Source organism: Chenopodium quinoa, unplaced genomic scaffold (genome assembly GCF_001683475.1).
Source record: "Chenopodium quinoa cultivar QQ74 unplaced genomic scaffold, ASM168347v1, whole genome shotgun sequence".
Taxonomy (NCBI): domain Eukaryota; kingdom Viridiplantae; phylum Streptophyta; class Magnoliopsida; order Caryophyllales; family Amaranthaceae; genus Chenopodium; species Chenopodium quinoa.
In genome coordinates, this window is record NW_018742720.1 from 1,317,000 (window position 1) to 1,333,583 (window position 16,584).

Here is a 16,584-nt window from a genome sequence, read left to right on the forward strand (position 1 = left end):
CCACCTGAGCGACGCAACATCGCGAACCCCACCATCCAGATCTGAAACCCCACCGACGCAACCAAGATCTGAAACCACCGCAACCAATCTCACCCAGTTCGCAACCACCACAAACCACCCTTTACACACTTTCTCACCACCGCAAACCCTAATCAATTTTCAGGATTTCAATTTCCAGAAGGATCGGCGACAATATCATGGAGGAGGAGGCCGGTGACTCGATCGGCGGTGGATCTCGGCGCAACAGGGGTAGGTTTGGGCGACAGAGGCGACTTTGGGGGGGGGGGGTTTCACGGAGACATCAATGGAGGAGAGGTGCTCAAGGGGATTCGGGGTTGGGACTGGGTGGGTGGGTGGGCGATTTCGGCTGGTGTGGATCGAACCGTCGCTGTGAGAGAAGCGCGAGAAAAATGGTGGTGGCAGTGGCAGTGGCAGTGGCGGCTACGAGGTAGGTGAGAGAAAAGTTGGTGATAATGGTGGTGGAGGTGGTTGTGAAGGAGGAGAGAGATTGGGATGGGTTTAGATGATTGATTAATTAATTTTGGTTAATATGTTAATAACATATAATCTTAATCATTTAATATGTGTTAGTAAAGTTAACTAAGGGTACATTGGTCATTTTAAGTAAAAAAAATTACTAAAAGGGGAAAGTTTTAGTTTGTTGCAGATAATGTGTAACATCCATTTTTAGAAAATGTTGCACGTAATGCGTGGCGGAGAAAGTATTTTTTTTTCCTGACCCATTTTTTTTGGCCTATTCATATTTTATTGCAATTTCATAAAAGCCTAATTGCCCACTTTAAGCCCAAAACAGAGTAAATTCATTTATATATACTACGTATGTGTTTTCTTTTTTCCTCGTTTGTTTTCCTTTCACTATTTCGTTGCACTTCTCTCTGGTTCTCTGGTACTCACTCTAGAATCCTCCATTGAAGCAGCTTCGAAGCTTTGACGTTCTTCATTCCTACCTCTCTCAGTTACTTCATTGCAGCGCACTCAATGTTCTCCATTGAAGCGTTCTCCGTTGAATCTAATTCTTGTATCCTCCATTAAAGCAGCTTCTAAGGTAACTTGTTTGTTGTTGTTATCATCATATCAATTTCACAATGTAGGGTTTATATTTCATCCAATCTAATTCAATTATCACTGCTTTAACTTTAGGGTTCGTAATTGTCAACTATTGGTTCTAAATTCTTAGATTACAATAAGAAAAGAAAATTATGAGCCTAATTTTGATTATTGAAATATCCCTAGAATTATGAGATAATTGAATATGAAATTAAGTTTTATGCACGAAATTATGGTAATTGTTACAATATATTATACGAAGGTGAAATAAATTCATATGGCAAAAGCATCTTCGGTGACAGAGGGTATTATCAGTGACAATGAAGAAGAATTTTTTCTAGATGATTCTGATATAATTGACGAGATTGTACTCGATGATGAAGGTCAGTATTATTTTATTTTGATTTTCCTTTGTTTCTTTATTATTGCTCTTATACAAATTATTATGTAATCGTTGTTTTTTTGTGGTAATTAATTAATGCAGATCTCCCTGATGTTGAGGATGATGATGATGAAGAAAATGTCTCTGAAGGTATTTTATATTTCTAATTTTAGTATTCACTTGTCCCTGAAAGAATGACCCTTTTGTGCTGATTTTGCGTGTTGTAGTAAAACCATAAAAGTACATTGGAAAGTGGAATTGGGGGTTTGTAAAAAAGTAGTGAGAGAAAATAATAAAGTACATGAGAAAATAAAATTTACATAAAAAAATTAATTTTGCACAAATATTGTTGCAAATCGGAGAATATTTAATGCAATTGGGATGATTATTTTGGGACTATATTTAAGTTAAAAGGGTTGTTCTTTTGGGGACGGAGGGAGTATAATTTTAGTTCATTGAGTTGAATTCAACTTCAATGTTTGATACTAATTCTTATTGATTTCATGATTATGCAGATATGTTATATGCTGAGCCTGATGATGCTGTTGATTTATTTGCACACCATTCTGGTGAGAAGCATTTCTATTTAATTTAATATCTAGTTTGTTAGAAAAGGAAATTAAATTATGATAGTACCTTGATTTGCTTTGTGGAATCATATAAAGCCATGGAAAATCAGCATATACACTTTTCATAAGTTGTTTATATTTTTTCTTTTGCAGGGCCACTTTATGCAGTTGCCTGTAGCCCTAAAAACGCGACATTAGTGGCAAGCGGGGGTGGAGATAATTTGGCTTATCTTTGGAATATTGGTTGTGAAGATAGGGTAAATGAGCTTAAGGGTATATGTCTGTTTGGTTTAAGTTTTTGTGTGTGCTTAACTTGATCTTATAACATAACTAAGTACATACTTTGAATCTTACTTGACTACTTGGGACTTTATATTTCGTTCATGTGTACCCAATGTTACTTTTGGAAAGGTTACTAAGTAATTCTGTTCACCTTCACTTGCCCTTATATAGTCCACATTAATTTTGTTGTAGGTCATAGGGACAGCGTTTCTTGTTTATCCTTTAGCAAGGATGGACAATTACTCGCTTCTGGAGGACTTGATGCATGTGTTAAGATTTGGGACATTATAGGCAATCTCAAATGTACGTTTCAAGGTCCCGTTGAAGACCATGAGTTTGAGGTAGGGAAAAATTATTAAAACAATTTCTTATAGTTCATCATTGTGCTGTGAAGGCTATTAATGGCTGTGCATGTACAGTGGGTAAGATGGCATCCAAGTGCTCATCTAGTCTTGGCTGGGTGTACCGATACAACTGTGTGGCTGTGGAATGCTGATAAAGGTGCCCTTCTCAGTGTATTTTGTGGTCATGGTAATCACGTGACCTGTGGTGGTTTTACACCTGATGGTATTTCTCCAATCACTTATTATATTCGTTTCCCTTAATGATGTAATAAGGGTAAAGTTAATTTTCACCCCTTTATTTCTCCAATCACCTTGAGAATATGGAATCCTAGAAGTGGTCAGGGTAATGTTGTTAAAGGTGAGCATTTTTAAAATTTGGTTTGCATTTTCTTATCACTTCCCATTATTTAGTGTAGTTAGCAGTTTATTACTTTATAATACTTAGGTTTAACAGGGGTTAAGAAATGTTTGCTTACGTATAGATAAAAGATGTTGCCAATTTTTTCTTTCATTAAGTAGAGTTTAGTGGGTAAGTTGCAAAGATAGTTGAAGCTGGATGTTAAGATCCAGAGATGTAACACGTTTACAATTGATGCTATAGGCCTGTAGCTACTTTCATATGAGTACATGGTGATCAAAGTTTACAAAATACCATTAAGGAATCCAAGATCGGATATGTGGAGATGGTAGGAATGTGGAGGCTCATTTACAAATTACAAGTATTTGTGTTTACTTATTATAGGAAACTTCTCCAAGGTTGTTTGTGCACCTACCTCTAAGGGCATCTACTTCTATGTGCACCCAAGTAAATGTAAGAATCCCCCTAACCCTCGACAAGGAATTAACTTGAGCAAACTTGAAGACAAGTCCTGTAACAATTTAGTTTAGCTGTAATGATACTGACTGCATTATAACCTAGAAAGTTATGAAGTTAAATAGCCATGATGATGAAGACAGTGCATATTGCATGTATGATTGAGTGAATTCTCTACTGGTTAAATTGGTTGCTATTCCATGATTTATGTGAGCTCTATTCTTTCTAGACTCTGCTAGGTAATTTGGTGATTTCATCCCTATGCCGCTATTGTTATAGGCTTATAGTTGATCAACGAAACGAATTTCTTTAGTGTTGCACACTCTGTTCCTTAAATTTCTTTACTATGAGATTTGCATTAGAAGGTAATTACTGAAGCTTTAGACAAAATTTTTGGGATAGAAAGAGGTTTTACCGTTGCAGTTATCTAAAAATAGAATTTGTGATAATTTAAGGGACAATTGATAAATGAAAGCATAATTAAAATCAATGAACAATAGTTATTTATTTATTTATCTCTCATTCAAGCTTCAATTTGAAGTAGCGTTGGCTTTATAGAGCCTCAAAGTCATTTATGAGTTTACGTGTTTCCCATTAGCAATCCTGCTTTGATTAATTGCTTGTAAGCTGTAAACCCACAGTGATGGTTGATAAAGGATAGAAATTAGTACATTTAACTTGGTGGTTGTTTATTCTAAAGCGATCAATCCCAAGGGCAAGTAGCGCTTGTAATTCCCGGGCGTTAACCCAATGACCTCTATTATCTGTGATCATTAGGCTATACAAAAGCTTCTGCATTGACATGCCTGACGTATACCCCCGATTCAAATCTTGCCCTTACTGGAGCAGAAAATGGTGTCCTTAGTGTAGCAAACATTGCTAATGAGAAGGTCAGTTATCCCATTTTTTGTGAGTTGTTTTGTTTTCCCTTTTTTATGATTGCAATGTGTGGAAATTATATCAAATTCTTTATCATGTTCCATATTCTTTTTTTGGATATTCTATTTAATGCGCACAGTAATCTCAATTTTGTTAACTATAATAATTTGTTGTTAGATATGAACATAAATTATAAAAAGAAATGTGCTTAATGTTTATCGTCTTGGCTTTATGGGTGCTAATGTGCTTTAATATATCTTTGCTGCTGATCTGATGCACTTGATTTGAAATATTTTCAGAATTTATGAGGTAAATTGGGGCAAGGATGATCTTGGACCTTATAGGTAGGCCATGACTTGGCCTGGTTATAACCTGTTTAACCCAATCTACTATGTTAATGGAACTGACTTCAATTGGGTTTACCCTTCATTATTTAAGCGAGTTAGGCTGGGCCCTTAGGTCTTCCAGTTCCTGTAACAATCTCCTTTGTTATTATCTCGTGTCTTGTTGGTTCGTTTGTTGTTATTGTTGTTTTCATCGTCTAATTTTCTTTCCAAAATGGATTGGCAGCAAAACAATAGATTAAAATATTAGTAAACCAGGATGAGAAGCAGCATAGGGTTGATAGATATTTATATCAGTTTCTGTTTCTCTCCTTATTTTTGGCAGATTGATTGATTCTCCCTTCTTTGATATCCTCTATGCTTGTCTCTCTCCTTTATTCTTTTAATTTTTTAGTGTGATGATTTACTAACTTTAATCACCTCATAGCTATTTATTTTATTTATTTTTTTTTAAAAAAAATTCAATAACCAACCCAAAAACAATTCATTAAAAACCCAATAAAATATTGTAAACGACAGAAAATCCATAATAGAGAATGCACGATAAGATGAGATCATGAGATATAAAAATAAAACTAAACTAAGGGGTCAATGATGTATTGTTTTATCATTCATGATTTAATTTTTAATATCCAGATATTTTGATGGTGTGTTCTGTGTGTTTATGCAGAAAATCTGCTTACCAATAGAATGCAAGTCTCTTGATGAGCCAAAAAGAGTAAACTGTATTTCCCATTTTTAATTTGGAACTTCCATGGCTATATATCAGCATTATATACATTTATAAAAATTGCCAAGCTTTCTTTTTTGTACTTTGTTGCTACTCTGGCTATTTCTTCACTAATCCTGAACGCTTTTATGTTATGAAGTGTTTATACCTCAAGGAGTTAAACCTTGACAGATTTGGCTTAATTTTACAATGATGATAATGGGTTTAAGTATTGCTTGAGCAGGTTACCAGCTCATTCTCGTCCCACTCAAGTTCTATTCAATGTATTGGGCTTTCTTTGAGGTAGTGCGTTCTCCCTTTTGCTGCAAGTGTTTGGTGATGGAGACAACTTTATTCAAATTACTTTAAAGTGTTAATGTGGAAATTTTGTTAAAACTGAATTCCGTATTAAGATGAAAATTTTATTAAATTAAAAGTATAAAGGTAAGAACCAAGAAAAAACAGCGAGTATAGTACTACCTCTGTTTCAAAGTATTAGTAAAGATTTGACATAATTTGAAATGGGGGTAGTAAATCAAGTAAAAACGCTTGTTTGTTTACATTTTCATTGAATCTAAGATGGATTTGAATGACAGCATGCGTTGGGTAGCAACTGGAGGTGCAGATGAGAAGCTTGTAATCTGGGATTTGCAGCATTCAGCATGTCGCAACATTTTTGAGTATCAGGTAGGTTGGGTGTGTCTGCACTTCTTTTGACTTCTTCAATATAGATAGACAATCATTTGTTTTGTATTTCTTCTGTAAAAATTATGAAATAAAAGGTGATTTATTTCAACGGTCTTGAATAAGTGGTTTTAATACATATTTTTATGATATTTGTCTTCATAAACAAGTGTGCGACTTTGAAAAGGTGGTGTAACACTCTGTTGGGGAGTGTTCGTTTTGGTGTCTAAAGTATGGGTCTCATTTTATATTTGATGTTGGTATAAAACATTGATGCAGGATGAGATAACTTGCTTGAATTGGCTTGGTGAGTCCATGTTGGTGGCTTCAGGATGTGGTGATGGGCAGATAATCGTATGTGATACTCGCTCAGGAGAGCATGTTAGGAGCTTTAAGGGCCACTCAGATAAAATCCAAGAACTTGCTGTGTCTGCTGATAACAACTTTCTTGTTTCAGTTTCAGAGGATGGCACTGCTCGTGTGTTTGACATATCAGACTTTAGATGCTAAGTTCATAATTATCTTGTACCTGTTTTATAGAAAGACAACAGTGAATTACTAATTGTTTAATTTTTATTTGGTGGATTATGAGTTGAAGAGATGCTAATTATTTGGGTGATTGATGATAAGAAAATATATATGCTTCAATTATTTGGATGATGTTAAATTGTGTAATTTTATGTTGTAACTTATCTATCGATTGCATAAAAGGTAGGTATGTTCATTGGCGAGCATAAGGGTCGAGCAAAACTACCCGAAGATTCGAATATCCGAAGATCCAATCCGTATTCGATTTTGTAATAATTTTTGATCAAATATCCAATTCGAAAATTTTGGATAATGCATACTTGTTCAAATATCAGCTTTTTGTATTTTTGAATATCTATTTGAAAAGTATTTGAAATATTTTGAATTTTGGAAATATTCCAGGTACCTCACACAAAGTCAAATAAGAGCTTCAAGATAGTAACAGTTCACCAGTTCAGTGCTCTGAAAATGGACGGCGGCCTATTCAAGTCATGCCAGTATCAACAAGTGCACTCACAGTCTAAACTTCGTCCCCCCAGCGCGGTTGTTCATACTTCATTTCCTTCTTCCAAACCAAGCCCTTCTTGGAGAGCATTCACTGAGTTACTTGCGATCTCTCGACGCCGAGAATTTCTTATTTCTTATGTGCCCGGGTTCGGCTAGCTTCTTCCCCACCCGGGCAATAAAGAAAGAGCAACACCCAGTCAATTCCCCAGATAAACAAAATTTGTTTATCTGGGGGTATAATTGTCTTTTCAAGTACCAGTGAAGGGGTATATGCGTCTTTTCATGTACTAGTTGAGGGGTACATGTGTAATTTCTTCACTAAACAGTAAAAGCAAAAAAGCAAACAGTAATTGGACAGGTCACCAAAAGTACTGAATAAATGACCCTGCTTTTTCAATATATTTATAAAAATGCCATCAGATTAACAAAAATTCGTTTATCTGGCAGATTAACTTGTATTTTCCTATAAAGAAACCCAAAATCAAAAAGAAAGAAGAGAAATCGGGCCATGTTTCCCGAGGGAGGCCGCCTTCTCTCAGGGAAATAGTCGACTAGAAGTAGAAGACTGCTACGGAACCGGGGCCTGGCCATCCTTCGTTTGCGGTTGACGTTCTGGCAAAGTTTTTCCATCGACAGTTGAATGTTTTGATCTGGTTCGATTTTCAAATTGAGAAAGGAGTGAAATTGGTACTCGTAAAACTTAAAAATGAGTGTTCTATATTATAGCACAGAAGATAGAGAACACACACAATAATAAAAAAACTTATCAAGTATATTAATTAATCTTATAGTACAAATTAAAAATCACTCGTTAAAGTTACTATAAAAATACTTAAAGTTACCTCAAATTAACCGTCTAACAAATCAAATAGATTTTTTTTTTTGAAACCAATTAGATAGATTTATTATTTATGATAATTTGATTTTGGGTAGGTTTAGGAAAGTTATTATATTAGAAAGATTTACTCCATATGGAGTACTTCCTCCGTTCTGTTAATATTGCAACAAGGAGGAAATTACGCATCCCAAAATACATTTTATATGCTAAATATCTATAATTGTGTAAGAGTAAAAATTATAAAAAGTTGATATTGTGAAAGTATTTTATAAGACGAATCCAACAAGATCTCACTTGACTATATTTTGCTTAACGTATAACTCATATCATACGGTCAAACAAAAGTGATGAATAGTGCAAAAAGTCCATTGTTGCAATATTAATAGAACAGAGGAAGTATTATTTATGGTAATTTGATTTTGGGTAGGTTTAGGAAAGTGATAAGTGGTAGAATTCTATTAGGTTTGGGTTATGTTTATTAGTCTATAAATATGAGTCAATGTCATCGATAAAACTCAAACAAAGAAAGCTTATGGCTGGTGATATTTTATTTAATCGACAAGAGCAAGATGATTTCAACCTCAGGTATTTTTTTCATTAAATTATAACTTAATTAACAACAAATCTAAATTAAAATAAAACCAAAGTGAAAAGAGAAGAACTCAAGAGCCTTATTCAGAAATTCTAAATGAGAGTTTTGAATTAATATTTTTTTTTTTATTTAGAAATTCTAAATTAAAATTGATTCTTTTTTAATTTTTATTTTTATTGAGTAATCAATAGTAGAATCATAAAGCTTCATTTTATAACCTCTATTTCACCTTGCTCGCAACTATTTATTTGCAATGATTAAACATTTATTTATTTATTTTTGTCAACAAAGTATTGAATCGTTGCAAATAAATACTCTCTCCATCCCTGATAGATAGTCACTTTTAAAGAAAAATCACGGGAATTAAGGAGAATTAAAGAAAGTACATTGAAAAAGTAAATTTACATTGGGTATGCAAAAAAGTAGAGAGAGAAATTAATTAAAATACATGGAAAAGTAAAATTTACATGGGAATGTTAAATTTGCACAAATATTTTTGCAAATGTTAGAGAATTTTGGTAAAAAAATAATATCAATGGTACTTGAAAAAAGCAAATGTGACTAACATTTTGAGTCACCAAAAATGGCAAAAGTGACTATCAATCGGGGACGGAGGGAGTAATACTGAAGTTTTGTACTACCTCCGTTTCTTATTATTTGCAACAAAGGGTATTATTTGTGAGATATAAAATATTCCTTTGTTGCACATAATAAGAAACGGAGGTAGTATATTTATACTATCATTGTAATGATCATTCTTTATATATACATACATATATAGAAGTAGGAATTTGGATTAATTATTTGCAACGATTAGATATTTTCCCTCTCTACTTTATGTCAAATCGTTGCACATAACGTGTAACGGAGGTAGTAATTAATGATACCGATGGTTTTCAGGAAAAAAGGTCGGAGTAAAACAAGTGTGATTGGGCAAACCTACCTAGGGATGTCAATGGGGCGGGGCGGGGCGGGGCGGATGTTGACCTTCCCATCCCCATCCCCACTTAATATTTTCATCCCCATCCCCGCGGCGGGTCTAATTTTCATCCCCATCCTCGCCCCACCGGGTACAACTCCAAAACCATCCCCGCCCCACCCCCCACTTAGATATCCATCCCCACCTAATCCCCACCAAAGACCCGTCTAATCCCCACCCAAGATCCACCTAATATCCGTATCTCAAATACACAATCTTACATAATTAATACGAATTATAAAATAAAACATTCTATACACATTTTTGTGTTATAATATAAGTGTCGTACAAAGTATTATAATTAATATTGTATTTTATGTAATTATTTTATAGAATAAAAGTATGTAATTTTGCTTTAAAAGATATAGATGTGGGTATGAGGTGGGGATGAGGCGGGTACGAAGTGGGGCGGGGCGGGGATGTAACACCCCAATAATTCTCCCTTTTAAAACCACTTACTTTAAATAAAAATAGAGGAGAACCATTGGCATGTTACCGCCACGTGTTAAAACGTTAAGGCTTTATCAAAGTATTGCAGCGGAAATCCAATTTAAATCTTAAAATAATATAATTTAGAAAACTAATAAGTCTTACAAATTGGAACCATAAAGACCCTTATTTAAAAACCAATAATCAAAATCCCAAAACATAATTAGAATAGTAAAACATAAATAAGTTTAACACAAAGAACGAATACTCTCAATCACACCAATCCCTTGACAATGCGTATGTCAAATCCCGAACTTCACATCATCAAGCTAACCTGTGCAATACTGCTCCCCAATAATACAAGTGTAATAATTGGATCATCACAGGGTCATTGAAAGGCGAAGACCATGACCAAAAGAAACACACAAAAGCACGCAATCAGCAAAGCTGAGTACATACAAGCTACAACACACAAAATCTAGCATGCTCAACTAGTTAAAGTAAATAAATATACAACTCGAATTCATTAATCAAGACTCTACACTTAAACAGTTCAATCGACCCAACATACTTGCTAATCAATTCCAAACACTTGACTCTTTATATTTAATTTAATTAATTTAATTTGGAGTAAGCAATAGACGAGGTTGTCCAATCCACCAAATCATTTTGGTCCCAAATGACCATTTAAAATAAAAGTTTAGCGCGATGCAAGAATGGGCGCGACTCCATTCTCACAAAGTTAGTCTAGGATCCCATCTTAACTTTCATTATAAAATAAAAATGTAAATACCAAAAGAGAAGAAGACATGTTGATCAAACAAGCCTCGAAAAGCCACGGGCTACCATCGTGTACCCCAACCCATAATTGTCAATACTCTAGAAGTGCACGCTTTCCAGAGTTTTATTGCTCATCCATGTTTCACTTTACGTGATTAAAATTTAATTAATAGCCGACTCAATCAAGAAGACCATACATAACAATCATACATCAATTCCCTTTTAATCTTATTTAGGACAATGGTGATCACATCACAAGTTGACCTTTACTTCCATTAAACTTCTAAATTATTCAAAATTGTTGAACATAGTCAACCCACCTAGCCATTTCGGCTTAATCCACCTTTACTCAACATACTAACAATTCATGATTGAGAAATAAAATAAATAACAACCTTGTGGACTAATTAATAAATTCATTCCACTTAAACCATTCAGTTTCAATCCTTTAATAATCCAAATGTGGTTAACAAACCGATCCAATAAAAATATGCTTGTATCAACATTCCATACAAACAATTAATCCAATATAATTCAACATGTTTGCATCCATAATTCCATACAAACATAATCAATTCACCAAAACATGTTTCATAAACATAAGCAAATGAATTAATTAAATGTATAACCAAACAATTTTCATCCAAGTGTTCTCTAATCATGAAACTAAGTTCTTTTCTTTGGTACCTAAACATGATACTACTTACAACGAAGTAGACATGTACGTACCTCGTGTAAACAATTCGGTTGGCCACTTAAAAACTAGAAATCACCTTCAATAAACTCCTTTCCTAAACCAAACAATAACATCTCAATCAATACCCAATCAATCAAATTTACAGCAACACTAACTTACTTTAAAACCTTCAAAATCCAAATCAAACAACACTTTAAAACCCTCCCTTTAGTTAAAATTAAAGGCTTATATATAGTGTTTTAAATTTTCTTCATAAAAACCTTAAAATACACTCTTATAAATGAAATTACAACAAGTTTAAAGTTTAATAAAAATCTTAAAATTATTTAAAAACCTCTAATAATCTCCCTTTTTAATGGGTGATTAAACCCTCTTTATAAAACATCAAAAGTAGTACTTAGGAACTATTTCCAGCACTTAAAACTTCAATAAAAAAATATATTTATGCTTAATTAAATTTAAACATAATTAATTTTATTAATCAAACTCAAGGATAATATTTTAAGTATAAAAAAACTTCTTTAAAATCAAAAACTGCCCGAAAATCATATTTAGAGGCTGAATTTGGCCACGAGAGGGTGGTCCTCACTACCAAAGGTAGTGAGTCTTTCATAAAAGATTGTTTCCACATGGAAAACACTACTTTTTTTTTGTCAAAATCGGATGAGTTCAGAACCTGATCGGGATTAAAACGGGATTAATATTAATGAACGGAAATCTTAAAATAAAAACACGAATTTAAGTGTTCAAAACAATCTGGAATTAAGTTAAACTAATTAGTACTTATAATCACCAAAATTTCAAAACATCATTACTATAAAAGCCCTAAATCAATTGTTCATAAAAACCTTAAAATCATGATTTTCAATAATTAAAAACTCTAGGTCATAAAATTTACAAAATCTGAAAATTATGACACTTATAAAATCTGAAATTATAAAGTTTAATCATCAAAATAAAATTTGATACTAATTAAATTAATTTCAAACAATAAAATCAAAACCCATAATCAATAATTATAATTACGCAAATTAATAAAACTAAGGAGAAAGAAAATAAGACTAACCTTTTCGTGTGGGAAATTTTTTGGGGATTCATGGGGTATTTATAGGAGAGAATTGTAGGGTAAATAAGAAGATTGGGCCTCATAAAAATAATGGGTCGATTACAAATGGGTTAGGCTTGTGTGATTGGACATAAATTGTAGAATAATGGTGCATAAAATAATTTGTTCAAATAAATTTCGACCCAGATTAATAATTTGAAACTTTTGAAATTAAATTATGAAAAATAACAAATAAATATTATAAATAAAATAAATTTTTATTTATAAAATATTTAAAAAATTATGGGGGATTACAGGGGATGGGGCGGGTACAACTTAAAATCCACCCCCACCCCATCACCCGTGGCGGGTATGGTTTTTATTCCCATCCCCGCCCCACCACCCGCCAAATCGAGACCCATCCCCGCCGGGGCGGGGATGAGGCGGGTCTCCTACTTGACCAGACCCGCCCCACTGACATCCCTAAACCTACCTACAAAATTGCTGGTAGAAATCATTGAAAACTACTTGGTATCAGTAGACGACTATGAGGCAGTGTGTAGTGTGTGTCGTAGTTGGCGTAAAGCCGCCGTAGTTGGTTGCGATAGGGAGAGATTAAGACACAATTGGTGTTGTCGTCAAATTCCATGGCTTCTTCTAACGGATGGCAATGAAGAGATCTTGAACAAGGATGGCCCCTACGCAAGGTTAACTAGCCTTAAAAAACGAAAAAGAAAGAGTAAAAGAAGAAGAAGCGTGTTGAATTTATCAAGGAATGACAAGAAGTATGTTAGAGATATGAGATATCGGAAAATATTGTGGGATATATTTTCCGTAGATATCATTCAGAGAATAATATATTTAGTGTTATCTTATGTTAAGATATTATTTAGAGTAGGGGTGTACAAAAACTGGACCGGACCTGAAACCGGACCTGAACCGACCTGATCCGGACCGGACCTGACCCGGACCTGTTGATTCAGGTCCGGTCCCGGTCCTTAAAAATCAAGGTTCCCGGTTCCGGTCCGGACCCGGTCTAAACCCGGGGTTTTCAGGTCCGGACCTGAAACCCGGAAAAATTGTATTTTTTTAAAAAAAAAAAAAAAAAAAAAAAAAAAAAAATTAAAATAATGCTTGACAGCTTGAGGCCTTGAGTGACGCTTGAATTCTCTTTCATTTCATTCTAACCCTAACAAACAACAGGCTGTCTCCCCCTCTCCCTCACGCAGTCACGCACTCACGCAAGTCTCAGCCCACCGCGGCAACGCCCACCGCCGACACCTCCTGCCTTCCTCACTCTCTCAGGCGAAGTCCAGGCGCCCACCGACCACCGCATGAGACAGCTACTGCGCGGATTTCGATTTCTCCGGTAAGTTATTTTTTTTTTAATGTAAATCTAAATTATCTAATTATGTTTGGGTATTTTGTATTCGAAATAATGAATTAAGTGTTAGAATTTATATGTTTATTCATGTTTCAATTGCTTATAATGATTATTTGATGTTTGCATGTTGAATTTCTTTTTTTTACTTCAATGGTTTCGAATTTATGTTTTTTCTTTTTTGGTTTATTTTCGAATTTTAATAGAACAGGGAATAGAGCAAGATATTACATTGAATTTATTGTCTGTGATTTGATTTTGAGAGCTGAAGGAGTATGATAGAAGGGTAAAAGTAGTGAAATATAGGAGCTGGACAGATGAAAGAGAATACGAGGGTGGTAATTTAGAATTTGAAATCATGAAGTTTTTTTAGTATTGTTGATCTTGGACCTTGGATGTCAAACTAATTGCTGATACTAGGATATTGTTATGATCTTTCTGTAGTGTGTTGTTTATTTAATTGTAGTCTTAATCATCTGACTTTGATTTCCCATTTAGCATTCTAATTTTAAATCACATTATTCCAGGCAATCAATTTTAGTTACCTAGTTCATGTAATGATATAAAAATCGAGAGCAAGCATTTGGTTATTATTCACAGAAATAAAAGAGATTCCTTGTATACAGAGCTAGTAATTTGGGTAAGCAAATCATTAACTAAATTATATGTAAGATGGTGACATATTATGAAAATGGACCAGACCGGGTTGATTCATGAGTTTCGTGTCTAGTTTATCTCAGTGACTTCGCATAGGATTTAAGCCTTGTTGCCGTGTTGGGTGACATATTGCCATTTTCATGCATCATAATTCATAAGTAGCTAAAATGTGTTGCACCAATTGAATTGCTTATTTTTGGCAATCAAATTTTAAACTTACTTAGATGAAATAAATTCTTTGGTGTTAGAGGAGAGTTTTAGATTGTAATGATTACGTGATTTTCATTCTCTTTTTTTTTTTTTTTTTTTTTTCTTTATAGAAGGTTGGCAGAGAACAAGAGGTGGGAATAATTCTTCCTCTTGTTGCTCCAATGGGCAAAGACTCAGAAGGGTACGTAGTTGTCTATATGAAGTAGTTTACAACTAAGGCCACTCGATCTCATTGACTATCCAGCCTAGTTATTACCTTTGTGGCAATAGGTGCAGATAAGGAGCCTTAACTAGATTGCAAAAGTTTTGAGTTGAATCAGGACATCTTGATGACTGTCATATACCTCATGTTTTGTTTTTCAGTAATTGACAATTTTAATACAGATTAGGATATAAGTAATACTCTAATGCTTAAATGGCATAATCATAACTAGTACATTATATTCTATTTGGTACTTTGTTATTTTGTATGTGGATGTTATCCATCTGATAGGTACATTTTATGATTTCTGAATTTTTTTGACATTCTTGTGCAAATGGGGGTGTTCCTCTTAAGTTCTAAGTGCCGCTACCAAAGGTTGTTTGCAGTTGTTTGTTATCAACAATATCCTACAAGTTTTTTGTTTGCAGTTGTTTGTTATCAACAATATCCTACAAGTTTTTTGTTTGCAGTTGTTTGTTATCAACAATATCCTACAAGTTTTTTGTTTGCAGTTGTTTGTTATTTTTGTTTTTATTCTTGCAGGGAGTGAAGGAAGTCAAGGAACCACGGATTCTTATTCTTGCAATGTAAGTTGCTCTTAAATTTTTTTTATAAAATGGTATGTGTATATAATTGTTACTTTAAAATTACTTATATTGTATATAATTATATTGTAGATGGAGAGCTCTCAATCCAAACGGTCTGCTTCTTTTTCTGAACAAACGTCACAGCCACGTCGGAATCTGCTTTTAGTACGGGAGGTCGTACTCTAGATCCATTTCGGAGTTCTTTGACTCCTAAGGTAATGCATCGTTATCTTTTTATTTTATAAAATCAAGTTTGTTTATATCTTAATATGACTTTGTTTATACATATTTGTGTAATATTTTTGTATTGAAGATGGTTCAAGCGTTACTTTGCACACAAGATTGGCTTAGAGCTAAGGAAGTGCCAATTGTTGATGTGGAAGAAAATTTGAAAGAGTTAGAGGAAATAGAGAAAGGTAGTAATAATTTTATGTATTTGAAATTTTGTTACACCAAATTTATTATTTCATTGTTATCAATCATTAATATATTCTATATTGTATTTTATTTAGAGGTGCAACGTGGTGAATCTAACGATGTAGACGATGAAGTTGTTTTCGTGGACTCATTAGTGTGAATCACGCGATCAAAGGGAAAACAACTCGTTGGAGAATTTATGTATTCCTAGTACTTGAGAGTTGAGAGTTGAGACTTAAGAGAATTTATGTAATTTAATGACTTTTCGTGGACTTATTTGTATTTTCGGTGGACTCATTTGTATTTTTGGTGTTTGAGAATCGGGACTTTATAGACTTTATGTAGTTTTGTAATTGATAATTTTGGTTTGTATGTAATTATTAAATTATGCAACAGGTCTAAAAATCACAAAACAGGTCCATATGCAGGTCCAACAGGTTTTGTATTAAAAAAAAAAAAAAAAAACGAAAAAGACACAAAACAGGTCCATTCAGGTCCAAACCCGGACCGGACCTGATTTTTCAGGTCTGGCCCGGAACCGGACCTGTTAATTCAGGTCCGGTCCCCGGTCCTCATAATTACCCAATTCAGGTCCCCGGTCCAAACAGGTCCGGTCCAGGTCCGGTCCGGTTTTGGACCGGTGTACACCCCTAATTTAGA

At 34.1% G+C, this 16,584-nt stretch overlaps 1 protein-coding gene and 1 long non-coding RNA gene across 2 annotated transcripts; both read left to right on the forward strand.

The window, feature by feature from the left end:
• Positions 1–283: 283 nt before the first annotated feature.
• On the forward strand, positions 284–6,709 carry LOC110723110 (uncharacterized WD repeat-containing protein C25H1.08c-like). Its single transcript, XM_021902409.1, has 11 exons — positions 284–1,066; positions 1,331–1,451; positions 1,553–1,600; positions 1,966–2,019; positions 2,173–2,292; positions 2,494–2,642; positions 2,721–2,868; positions 4,237–4,349; positions 5,636–5,694; positions 5,988–6,078; positions 6,355–6,709. The coding sequence occupies exons 2-11, from the start codon at positions 1,346–1,348 to the stop codon at positions 6,583–6,585; spliced, it is 1,119 nt and encodes a 372-aa protein (XP_021758101.1). The 5' UTR covers positions 284–1,066; positions 1,331–1,345; the 3' UTR covers positions 6,586–6,709.
• Positions 6,710–13,561: 6,852 nt separating this feature from the next.
• LOC110723111 lies at positions 13,562–15,857 on the forward strand. Its single transcript, XR_002511669.1, has 3 exons — positions 13,562–13,839; positions 15,464–15,722; positions 15,821–15,857. It is a non-coding gene; the product is annotated as an uncharacterized LOC110723111 (long non-coding RNA).
• Positions 15,858–16,584: the final 727 nt, after the last annotated feature.

Excerpts from the sequence above, each read along its gene's own strand:
- LOC110723110 (XM_021902409.1), top strand. The coding sequence starts at position 1,346 with ATGGCAAAAGCATCTTCGGTGACAGAGGGTATTATCAGTGACAATGAA. Across the intron at positions 2,643-2,720 it reads TTGAAGACCATGAGTTTGAG|TGGGTAAGATGGCATCCAAG; the intron begins GTAGGGAAAAAT and ends GTGCATGTACAG. Across the intron at positions 5,695-5,987 it reads TGTATTGGGCTTTCTTTGAG|CATGCGTTGGGTAGCAACTG; the intron begins GTAGTGCGTTCT and ends TTTGAATGACAG.